The 12934-nt window shown below is 38.7% G+C and overlaps 1 protein-coding gene across 1 annotated transcript; it reads left to right on the top strand.

The window, feature by feature from the left end:
• Positions 1–11065: 11065 nt before the first annotated feature.
• LOC126606293 (D-galacturonate reductase-like) lies at positions 11066–12934 on the top strand. The gene is made up of 4 exons (XM_050273664.1): positions 11066–11488; positions 11738–11981; positions 12079–12258; positions 12472–12934. The coding sequence occupies exons 1-4, from the start codon at positions 11169–11171 to the stop codon at positions 12682–12684; spliced, it is 957 nt and encodes a 318-aa protein (XP_050129621.1). The 5' UTR covers positions 11066–11168; the 3' UTR covers positions 12685–12934.

Genomic DNA, 12934 nt, shown 5'->3' with positions numbered 1-12934 from the left:
CTTTTTCAGCCTCGTCAGCACCTGTCACATGCACACTCAGCTTTGCGGAAATTACGGGCAATCTGTCGAAGATTTCTGGTGAAGTAGAAAGCACGTGAATCTTACTGTTCAATCACCGCTCTCCATATGCACCATCAACTCCTCGGGTACCACATATAACTTTGTCAAAGATCTCTGACAAAGTTTAGGCACGAGAATTTCGAAGTTCCAGCTACCCTACTATTACCCATAAGGGTAAAGGAACAGCACCACTGCTTGACAACTGGAAAGTCCCTATGTGTGTCGACCTCCGTGTTTTGCGGCAAGACAGGTTGGCAAGAACATCCAACCTTTACTCACATTCGAGAAAAGACTCCCAACATAATTACTTTCTCAAAAACCGGAGTAGCACCGCTTTCCGAATCTCGAGAGTCAGATCCTCGACGTGATTGCTTGTTCGAAAACCAAAGAGGCACAACTCTCAGAACTTCGAGAGCCAGATTTCCTTAGATAAAGCTTGTCTGTAATCTTCACACGTAATATCAGCTTTCCAGATACCACATACCACTTTTTCAAAGTGCTCTGACAAAATTAAAACACGTGAAGCTGGCAGCTCCCACTACATTGCTGTGACCAAGAAGGGTAAAGGAATAGCATTACTACTTGTTATTGGGAAATCCCTATATACATTGACCTCCCTCCTCAACGGACAGGCAAACCTGCAAAAATGCTCAACCCTTTCTCGCATTCGAAAATGCACCCTCAACATAACCTCTCGAAATACTCAGCTTTATTTCCCCCCGATAATACCTCAGCAAATAAGCCACACCAAGAACAAGAGTATCTCATATCATCAGGGTCGAAAGCAAGAGTATCCCATATCATGCTTTCTCCCTGTCTTTGTCTTTGTCCTTGTCCACACCTGCAGGACAAGGAGAAAGAGAGCAGTCAGTCGGAACCTGAAATCAAACCTCCAATTTGGAACTGACTGCCTGGAGCCTTTGCCTGGTCGCTTACTTAGCATTGCTCTCGAGTACTCATCCTCAACTGCTATCAAGGTCACGAATTCCACCGGCAAATACCTCATGACAGTTGATCAGATATTGGCTCTTTACACTGAAGCTGCCAAGCGTGAATGAGTCACTATGAAGGAATGTTCTGAAGGACCATTTAAATGCAAAGGTTGCACACCACTTCTGCCATGCAAAAGATTGAAGCAGAAGGTTCAACGGTGGGCTGAAACAGATCACTACAGCACGACACCTTTCCATACCACATTCATTATTCCGTCAACAGCAAAAGTATCCCATATCATCAAGGTCGAACGTACTCTAGATTTGATGGACTTGTTTTGACCCTCAAATTTTTGAGTCGGCCTTATACTCTGAAGGGCACCAGAAAACCCTCCAGCACAGTTCAAGAATAAGCCTGTGGAAAGTTACTTCTTCAAAAGCAAAAGTATCTCATATCATCTCTTATCCATTTGCTTCTCCTTATCCTGGCAGTTGAATGAGAGACAAGGAGAAGGAGAACAATCAACCGGAAGCCGAAGTCAAACCTCTGATCCTGGGTTGCTTACTTGGAAGTTTGACTGCTTACCTTGTCTGTCACCTCTTTCGGCAGATCTCCTAGCTCGGCGACTTGGGGGACTCCTACTATAGGGTTTGTATCGCACTTGACCAAGCCCGAAACTACAAGTAAGCTTCAAGTGAAATTGATACATTACCTTGTGCGTCAACATCAGCTAAGTACACCATTCCCGGATGGAGGAAAGGTACTTCCAGAGAAGGGCAGATGAAGATCAGACCACACTTCGGTACTTAGAAGTTTCGTGATTACTCAAGGGATTGGATCTTGCAAGTCCCCAACCGAGGAGTTTCCCTCACTCGGGAACTTAGGGGAGCACTGTTTGTACCATACTTGACCAATCCCGAAACTACCGAGCACCGGCCAACGCTATACTGTCAAGGACCCAGAAGAGTTCCCCTCCGACCAGGAGGCCAATCACTACTCGACACGTGTCAAGATTAAAAGCCAATCAGAGCGCAGCACGTGTCGACATCAAGAACCAATCACAACATGACACATGTCAATGTGACAAAGCTACAAGTTTTTCTATAAATAGGGGTCATTCCCCCACAATATTGCCTAATGCCATTTTGTGTTAAATCATTCACAAGAACTCACTAAATTGAGAGCTTGATCCTTTGTACTTGTGTAAGCCCTTCACTACTAATAAGAACTCCTCTACTCCGTGGACGTAGCCAATCTGGGTGAACCACGTACATCCTGTGTTTGCTTCTCTGTCTCTATTCATTTACGTACTTATCCTCACTAGTGACTGAAGCAACCAAGCAACCAAGCGAAGGTCACAAAACCTGACACTTTCTGTTGTACCAAAGTCCTCGCTGATTTTGTGCATCAACAATACCAAAGAAAGAGAGTTAGATATCTATAAACTAGCTAAAGCAAGGGAAAATAAGACAAGATACCTAAACCAAGTGAGGTGCATCAAGGATGAGGATGGAAAATTTCTTGCTACAGAGAACGTGATCAAATACAGATGGAGAGATTATTTTCATAATCTTTTCAATGAAGGACATGAAATGAGTACTTCTTTGGGGGAGTTGAGTAACTCAGAAGAGTGTAGAAACTACTCATTTTGCCGCCGAATCAGGAAAGAATAAGTGGTTGTAGCTTTGAAAAAGATGAAGCATAGAAAAACAGTGGGCCCAAATGATATACCAATTGAAGTGTGGAAAGTCTTGGGAGAGACGAGTATAGTATGGCTCACAGACCTTTTCAATAGGATTTTGAAAACGAAAAAGATGCCCAATGAGTGGCGAAAGAGCACTTTGGTGCCTATCTACAAGAATAAGGGCGACGTACAAAATTGCATAAACTATAGGGGTATTAAGCTAATGAGTCATACAATGAAGCTCTGGGAGAAAGTCATTGAGCATAGATTGAGGCAAGAGACACAGGTTTTGGACAACCAATTCGGGTTCATGCCAAAGTGTTCAACCATGGATGCAATTTATCTCTTACGAAGATTGATGGAAAGATATAGAGATAGGAAAAAGGATTTACACATGGTCTTTATAGATTTGGAAAAAACATATGATAGGGTCCCAAGCGACATTCTTTGGAGGATTTTAGAGAAGAAAGAAGTACGAGTATCATATATCCAAGCTATAAAGGATATGTATGATGGAGTAAAGACTGCCGTAAGAACTCATGAAGGACAAATTGAAAGCTTCCCCATAACTGTTGGGTTACATCAAGGCTCATCTTTAAGTAATTACCTTTTTGCATTGGTAATGGATAAGTTAACGGGACATATTCAAGATGATATTCCTTGGTGTATGCTTTTCGTAGACGATATAGTGTTGATAGATGAAACTCAGGAATGGGTAAATGTGAAGTTTAACCTTTGGAGAGAAGTGTTGGAATCTAAAGGTCTTCGCCTAAGCCGATCAAAGATAGAATATATGGAGTGCAAGTTCAATGCAAATGGAGGCCAAAATGAGTTAGGGGTGAGGATCGGAGATCAGGAAGTACCAAAGAGTGATCGCTTTCGCTACCTAGGATCGATCTTGCAAAAGAACGGAGAATTAAATAAAGACCTCAATCATAGAATACAAGCTGGATGGATGAAATGAAAGAGTAACTTCGGTTGCAAACTGCTGGAGGACCTTCTCTCTCTCTTTCTCTCACATTAGCGTCAGTAACTTTGGTTGCAAACTGCTGGAGGACCTCCTTTCCATCGCCAAAATCCCTCCCACTCTCAACCAAGTATGATTATTTTTGTGGATATGTATGCATACACATACAATCAAGTTAAACCGTCTATATTTTAAGTGATCATTCAAGCATCATATCTGCAAAAAATGGTCCAAAGTTCAAGATTGTTATGTCATCTAAACGGTATTCGGCTGGGTTGAAGATTTAAATTTAAATATGTTTTGTGGCTGGAGATGAGCCTAGCTTGGCAGAAAGAAATTGAGAGAGTTCTGTAAGGCAAATGGAATCCCATGCTACAACTTACTCTCTTTTCGGTGCAGCTAAAATTAAATGGGAGACAATGAGACAATAGTGTTTTAGGGTCGCATGTCCTCGATGACATTGCCAAAGAAAAGGAAAAACAACGGCTCAAGTACATTACGACTCCTTCGTTCTTTACATATATCTTTCGATCTTCTCCCTTCCAATATCACTTGTATTGGTTGTACTTTTTTTACGTGTTCTCGATCCTCTCGCTTCAACAATGCATACATTAAAGCATGGTAACACAAAGCTTCAACAAGGAAAGAATGAATCATAATCTTGACATCTTCGATTGGTCTTTGACTGAGGAGGAATTAGAAATTCAGAATGTAATTACAGTAACTACATGAAGTTCATTTGCGTATGGTAGCCATTGTATTGTAATATTTACCCTATTTGTATACATTTCAAGTGTTAACTAACTGGTCGTAGGTTCGAATTCTTCTTGCTAGAGCTAGATGGGCCTCTCTGAAAGCTTCCCCTCATAGTTTTGGATTCTCGTATTAGCAAATAACAAGTCATATGGTCAATTATTAGAGGGTGATGCTATCCACGAACCCATTTTTACCTCTCACACACCTCTCTCTATTTTCAGCTATCAGATCAAATGAATTGAAGAAAATCAATGGACAAATTAGATAAAACAATAAATGAGCGTTTGTTTGCCCTCACTAACTGTCACTGGACTAGACTGGACTAACTATTAGTCCAGTTTGGTGTTTGTTATCATGTGAGACTAGTCTTAATGAGACTAGCCCGAACTCGCCTACATTAAAGGCTTCACTAAGAGATCTTACTGAGGCCCCCCAAAAACTACAGGATTGCTAGTCCCGTCTCCCCCGCGCCTTTTCGTCACCGTGTCTGCTAGAAAACTCACCTTCATCTCTCTAAAACAGAAATAAGAAGTCACAGAAGATATTCCATTAAAGACTGGTCTTCATATCTCTAAAAACAGAGCAAAAACCAAGAACGAAAAAAAAAAAGGGAAAAAAATTCACTTCTTGCGCAATTAGCAGAGAAATCAAGAAAAGAAAATAAAGGAATCCACAGTTCTCTGCCCACTCCCAACACCTCATCATGCTCAGTTCGAGAACCAAGTCATATATAGGTTCAACCACGACCTCAATGGAGATAGAGAGGTTGGGGATTTTGAGTGAATTTTTTGGGTGGGGGATGAGATGGGTTTGTGGGAAGAGGTGGTGAGGAAGATTGCGGATTTTAGTTGCATCGTTGGTGAAGCAAATGGAGAGATTCTCTACCATCACTTTGGTTGCATCGCTTGTTTGGGTTAGAGAGAGACGGTGGGAGGGAGAGAAATGGCCAGTGGGTAGGAGGGACAAAAATGGGAAAAAGGGAAAGGGAGCAGAAGGTTACAGGATTGGAGAGGGATTAGAGAGATGATTCTAGAAGGAAAAAAAAGGGGAAAAAGATAAACTAATAATAATATATTAATTAATATATATATTAAATTAATATAAAATATTTTAATATTGTAATCCTACTTCTTAGTCCGACACTGCACCAAACGTTTCACTAAGCTAGTCCAGCTTAGTCTAGTCTAAGTCAGTCCAGCTTAGTTCCTTAAGCTAATTCAGTCCGAGATAGTTCGGTGCAACAAACGCACCCTAAGGGTAAGCTAATATGGAAAAAAAAAAGTCATTTCAGAGAGTTAGGTAAAATGTGGCCATGCAACAAGCTCTTCTGTTCCCCCACATTAATGCTTCTATTCTATTACATACACTTAGTGAATAATAGTTAAGGCAAACTCTAAATTGCCCCAAAGTTTCCCAACGCCTAAAGCAAACGTTCAACAGAGGCCTCGAAAGACTTGATTCAGGAAAGCTCGTTGCTTCCTCTGCTCCTGAATGCACCCTCTCGCCTACCTTCTAACAAAAATCACGACTCTTTCCTATGATAAAAAAAGGAATAAACGATGACCTATTCAACAAAACGATCAACCGACCACCTACTGATCATACTTGATGGACTTGTAAATGTGACGAACAAACAGCAAAGCAGCGCGGAAACTTACGGTGCCAAGCATGAGAAAGAAGCAGTAGCAAATGTAGGCCATGTAACCGAAGAAGAATGACGTTTGCATAAAACCAGACATATCTGATCGGGCGTAGTAATAATACAAGCAGTAACCATATATGAAGAGGCCAGTGGGTCCACCGCATGGGAAAGACCTGTCGCAAATCAAGAACTCTCATTAGTCCAGCCACACAAGTCATAGAAAAAGGAAAACATATTCAATAAATATATGCTCTGCTATATGGATTCAGAGTCACGAAGAGATGGGTTCACAGAGTCATAACTCAAAAGTAATGACACTAGTCACTGAAAGCATATAACATTATAGGGAAAACAACTTGAAAACCCCGAAGATCATTAGTACCAAACAACTTCTACCCTATTTATGCAAAGTATATATAGAAATTTGTAGTTTTGGACAAACGATAAAAAAATCAACACTATATTAGACATTACTGATAATCTATGTATACTGTTATGAAACGAGCACCACAAGTTGTCTCTCAAAAAAAAAATTTGAAGAATCCATTAAGGAGAGGAGACTCTCTCTATATATATATATAATTGAAAAAAAGGAATAACATCTTATGTTAAAATCTAATTTATAAGTTCATTAAATCTAACAGTTGAGATCCAATACGATCAAAATCTAATGGTAAAAGAAAAATCCAACCGCCCCAAATTAAATCTAATGGCTAATACAATTTGAAAAAAAAAATTTAAATCAAAGTTCACCCAAAAACTCTTGTTTCATGTGATTTTTCAATATTTATCAGAATTTAAGTTAAAATGTCCATAAAAATAAATTATGATAGTTTACATAAGTTTTTTTTTTTTAAGTCATTTTGAAAAAAAAGTTTTAACCTAAATTCATTCTTTAACTATCTCGGGTTAAAAATTTAACCCAATATAGTTGGAGCAGAAAAACCGTTTTCTGGGTTAAAAATGTTAGATTTGAACTCAAAGGGTTGGAGATGGTGATAACCAAAAATAGAAGAAATGTAAAAATAAGGCTTTGAGTAAAGGCTGGTTTGGTATTGCTGTGATTTGAAGAAAAAAAAACTGTTTATGCTGTGCTGTGAGAATAACCGGCTGTGAAATAAAGCTGTAGAGTGTTTGGTAAATTTTTTTGTAAAAATGCTTTTGAAAAAAAAAAGCAGTATTATAGTGTTTGGTAAACTTTTATGTAAAACAGATGTGAAAAAGCCGGTTTTTCAAATCTGGGTTTTGCAGCTTCTTGTTTTTGGCTTTTTTCACCTAAAATTGTAGAAAAAAAGCTGAAGCTGAATGTTTACCAAACACAAAAAAGCTCCCAACTTTTTTTGATACCAGCTTTTTTCATAATCACTTCAGTACCAAACCAAGCATAAGTCTCTCTCTCTCTCTCTTTTTTCAGAATCACTTCAGTACCAAAACAAGCATAAGCCTCTCTCTCTCTCTCTCTCTCTCTCTCTCTCTCTCTCTCTCTCTCTCTCTCTCTCTCTCTCTCTCTCTCTCTCTCTCTCTCTCTCTCTCTCTCTCTCTCTGAATGGGCAGGGATGTGAATGTGTCCGCACCGACCAAAAAGTTTCACCGATCATTCCTACTCTCTCTCTCTCTCTCTCACTCTCTCTCTCTCATAGCGAAGCACCAGATGATTGAATGGGCAGGGATGTGAATGTGTCCGCACCGACCAAAAAGTTTCACCGATCATTCCTACTTGACGTTTGGACGAGTATTTTCAAAACGTCGGTTCACTATCATTAAGGGAACTTCTTGGATCACCGCTCTCTCTCTCTCTCTCATAGCGAAGCACCAGATTATCGAATGGGCAGGGATGTGAATGTGTCCGCACCGACCAAAAAGTTGTTATTATCTCCTATTTCAAAGACTGCGAACCAATATGTCGGCATGCATTAATGTATCAGTAGACAGCGAATGAAAATGCGGCCTAGCTTAATTAGCATGCATGCTTTCAGAAAACAAACCGGCCGATACGTTGTTCCAAGACTTTGTTATCCTCCTTTTTCAAAGTCTACAAACCAATATTTCAGCATGCATTAATATATTTTATATATAAGTAGACAGCAAATGAAAAGGAAGTGGTCCTTGAGATTGTCCACCATCAATCATTTTGGTTATTTGATGAAAAATTATGTTAAATAAGGATCAAAATGACAAAATTACCCTCAATTTAATAAACAATAGGCCAAAATGATTTGGCAAAAATGAGGGTATTTTTGTCATTTAATCATTATTTAATAGAGATTTTTCATGAAATGACCAAAATGATTGATTGTGGACAAACTCATGGACAAATTCTATTGTTTTCAAGTCTCAGGGATCCAAAAGAGGAGTTATGCAAATCTCAGAAATCATTTTGACTAAAAAGTAAAAAGTCTAATTAGAAATATGGAACAATCAAACCTAGTCTAGTAAGGAAGTCAATAAAAGCTTCTATGTTGGCTATGAGTTATGACTTTATGCTAGCGCTAAAAAGTTGAACATGAACTCCTTCATTGATTTATTTAATACAAGCTATGATCTACACTAACTTAACTTAAATTACCAAAAAAGAAATTCAAACTTGAGTTCAAATAGAAGAGCACATTGCTTTTGCCAACATAACAAAGCCAAAGTCTGCAGCTCTTACAAAATCCAAGGAAAAAAAGATTACCAACTATACGTTTAAGGGTTAGTTATTCCTCTCCGGATCTCTTCCTCCTAATCCATCAAATCAGGAAATCCGTGTTATTGGAATTTGATCCAACGGCTGAAGTTATTATAACTTTTAAAGTGGGTCCCTATTTGTAGCCGTTTGATCAAATTTCAACGACACAGATCTTCTGATTTGGTGGATTAGGAGGAAGAGATTCGGAGTGAATCCTTTCCTGGTTGGAGGATACAGAGGAATATTGATACTCTTGACGGTGTAAGATCTCCTCTTACAACTTTTACTTTTGTTGAAGAAAATAATAGTACTGCAGCTTGACAAATTCATTTGTGTTGTAAAAGTTGTGGGGGTGAATGCCCACATGCTTTTGGCAAAAGGTGAGAAGACTTTAGAATAGTAATCATGTTGTTGTAGTATGAAGTTTGTCAAAAAACACCCATTTGACCTTTGTAAGTTTTCACAGGAATGACTCTATTTAAAGAGCACTTTGTGTGTGATCACTACACACTGCAAAAAGGAAAAGAACTGAAAGCAATAATATCAGTATCCTTCACTTCCTTTTTTTTACGTGCAATCATTTTGTGTTATAGTTACTAAATTAAACAGTGTAATATTTTGCATCCGCTTCGTTTGTGTCCCTAACAAAAGTTATCTCTCTAACTTTTACCTATTTATAACAATTTGTTAATTTCACCCCATCTAAATAGTTTATTCTTCATTCTATTTCAATCACGAAATTAAAGATAAAGTCAAAGCAGACACGTGTTTATTCACGGTGGTTAATTAGTCAATGTATTACACAAAATAATGTATTCACGAGCTCCATTGGAGAGTTTAGGTCTCTGCTAGGGAGGCAGATTGTCTGCCCTCCTTTAGACAAGGATTGTCTGCCCTCCTTGTTCCCGTGCCCTCCTGTTTTGTGTGGTCACGGTTAAGTCACGTCAACATTTTATATTGTTTTTTATAGAGATAATAAGACAAAAATGAATAGTAATATAAAATGTTGACGTGGCTTAATCGTGACCACACAAACAAGAGGGCATGGGAGGGCACAGGAACAAGGAGGACAGACAATCCTTGTCCCCCTTCTTTTGGACAAGGATTGTCTGCCCTCCTTGTTCCCATGCCCTCTTGTGCCTTCCTGTTTTGTGTGATCACAGTTAAGCCACGTCAACATTTTATATTGTTTTTTTTATAGAGATAATAAGACAAAAATGAATAGTAATATAAAATGTTGACGTGACTTAACCGTGACCACACAAACAGGAGGGCATGGGAGGGCACAGGAACAAGGAGGGCAGACAATCCTTGTCCCCTCCTTTTACCATGCCCTTCCCATCCCCTCATTTATGCGGTCATGGTTAAGTCACATCAACATGTCTTATTATCTCTATAAAAAAAATCAATATAAAATGTTGACGTGGCTTAACCGTGACCGCACAATGTAGAAGAGGATGGGAAGGGCATGGTAATGGGAGGGCAAACAATCTGCCTCCCTCTGCTAGCCCAGTTGTCTTGTCCGGGCAGAGCCCTGGTCGATGAGTCATGACCTCTTTTTTTTTTTTTTGGAAACCGAGTCATGACTTTTTACGAAAACAGAAGAAGCATGGTCTATAACTTGAGAAATGCTAAAGAGATTCTTTCAAAGTGAGAATTTTTTACAGTTCATAGTTTTACATTAATTTTCGTACCAACATTATATACCATTATGTTAAAAATATAAGGTGACAAAGAGTTCATAAAAAATCATTTTTGAGAGACGTCTCCTAAACTTTATATTTGCAATAAAATATTAGGCCAGATGTGGACATGTACACATATATACAACGCACCTTTTGTGAAAGCAAAAACCCACAATTTGAACACCTGAAAAAACAGATCGCAGTTTATTTTCTAATTTTAATTCGTATTTGTTTGATGAATTTCTCCAAAGTCACGTTTATTATTCACTCTTGGCCATCAAAGGAAAAGCTTACTATTGACCAAAAAAATGAGTCAAGGTTATTAACTTATTTCATTACAAAGATAGAAGAGGGAAAAGGGAGTTCAGAAATTGGGTTGTTTGGTCAGTAATGTTGGCTAACAGTGTCTTCATGTGTGCATGTCCATCGACGAGTAGAAATTTGTATATGAACCAACAATACAAGGTAGTATGTTACGTGTTATAATATAGGTAGATAACATATTTAATTCGTCTTATTCTTAAGATATATATTTTTAATGCTCTTTCACTTATATTATGACACATAGTCAAATTACTTTGTGTTTCGTATACACTGAAAAATCTTCATGAAGAGTATTGTTGTCTCGTTGTCCAGGTGCATGCCTATATAAACGCAAGACATTGTTACAACTGGAGGCCAAGATATCTTCTAATTCCATAGACTTCTATCTAAATTCTTGAAGATAATTTGTAAGCTTAAGTTCTCGATCGACGCACATTAATTAGTTAGTAATGACGCCAACGATAGTTCCTGAGGTAACACTGAGCTCTTGTGACATGACGATGCCAGTGATCGGCATGGGGACTTCATCATACCCTAAAGTTGACCCTGAAACAGCCAAGGCTGCAATTCTTGAAGCCATCAGAGCGGGCTACCGCCACTTCGACACGGCCTTCATTTACGGGTCAGAACAAGATCTCGGGGAAGCCATAGCTGAAGCACTCCGTCTTGGACTCGTCAAGTCCAGGAGTGAGCTCTTCATCACCACTAAGCTTTTTGCCAGCTTTGCTGAAAGAGACCTTGTAGTGCCTGCCATCAACATGAGCTTAAGGTATAAATGAGAGTATGACAAAGTTATAATTCAATCAATCAATTCAGATTTCATAATATTAAGGGCTCATTTGATAACAGTTTAGTTTTCAGATTTTTATTTCCAATTTTAAAAACTCACAAAAGTAGCTTTTAATTTTTAGCTTTCTGGTAAAGTGAAAAAAAAGAAAAATTTATCAAACAGCCCCTAAATGAAAGTTGAAACCCTAGCTAATTAACTTTTTTTTTTAATCATGAATGAATTATGTAGGAATCTGCAATTGGAGTATGTGGATATGTACCTAATACATTGGCCCTTCAAATTTGGGAAAGTGGTGAGCTCTATGCCAGTGGAAAAGGGGGTGCTGCTACCCTTAGATATCAAGTCAGTTTGGGAAGGCATGGAAGAATGCAAGAGACTGGGCCTTGCGAGGGGCATTGGCGTGAGTAACTTCACTTCCGAGATGCTTGAGGACCTCCTTTCCATCGCCAAAATCCCTCCCGCCCTCAACCAAGTACATTTACATTCCTACTTTATAATCAGTTAGTTTTTATGCATGCCTAAGGCTATATATTTTATATGTTAATTAAATTGTATGTCAAAATACACAGTTGGAGGTGAACCCACTTTGGCAGCTGAAGAAACTGGGGGAGTTCTGTAAGGCAAAGGGAATTCATGTGACGGCCTACTCCCCGTTAGGTGCATCCGGGACTAGATTTGGAGAAAACAAAGTTTTAGGCACAAAAGTCCTCCAAGACATTGCCAAGTCCAAAGGAAAAACAACTGCTCAGGTGCTAGTTAATCAGTGTTGAATGTCTCATGAAGTTAAATTCTCTTATAATAATGGTTTCACACACCGGACCATCTCTGAAACCTTAACAATTAGGACAACTAGTTTTGTTTAATTTGCCAACTCGCCCGAATATATATTATATACATACAATACATATATGTAGCTTGGCATTGCACTAGTTAATTTTTCCTTTCTTTTTAATGATATGCAGATAGCCTTGAGATGGGTGTACCAGCAAGGGGTGAGCTTGATAACAAAGAGCTTCAATAAGGAAAGAATAAATCAGAACATTGACATCTTCGGTTGGTCCTTGACTGAGGAGGAATTAGACGAGATTAGTCGTCTTCCTCAACAGAAAACAATTATCTTTGCCTCAATTATGGGACCGCATGACGTTGTGCTCCAGATTGATGCTGGATTATGATCAATCAATCGATCATTTCGGACCGTTTCTTTGATGACTTCATCCGCTAGGGCTTTGATATAGCTAGCTAGGGTCGCCCGTACTCTTAGTTAGACTGTATTCGTTTTCTCTTTCAGAATTTCATAAGCTTTTGTAAGTTCTACAGTTGTTTGGAACTTTCGGCATCTGTTCTGGTTAAACTTTGCACGTTGTTTATGTATTTTATATCGTATCTTGAACAGGCATAATAAATTCTTGTGCTTTTTAATTA

This window comes from Malus sylvestris, chromosome 16 (assembly GCF_916048215.2).
Source record: "Malus sylvestris chromosome 16, drMalSylv7.2, whole genome shotgun sequence".
In the NCBI taxonomy this organism is placed as follows: Eukaryota; Viridiplantae; Streptophyta; class Magnoliopsida; order Rosales; family Rosaceae; genus Malus; species Malus sylvestris.
This window is presented reverse-complemented; position numbering and strand designations above follow the sequence as displayed.

Coding starts and splice junctions, on each gene's coding strand:
- LOC126606293 (XM_050273664.1), top strand. CDS start 11,169: ATGACGCCAACGATAGTTCCTGAGGTAACACTGAGCTCTTGTGACATG. Junction 11,489..11,737: donor GCCATCAACATGAGCTTAAG/GTATAAATGAGA, acceptor TGAATTATGTAG/GAATCTGCAATTGGAGTATG. Junction 12,259..12,471: donor AAGGAAAAACAACTGCTCAG/GTGCTAGTTAAT, acceptor AATGATATGCAG/ATAGCCTTGAGATGGGTGTA.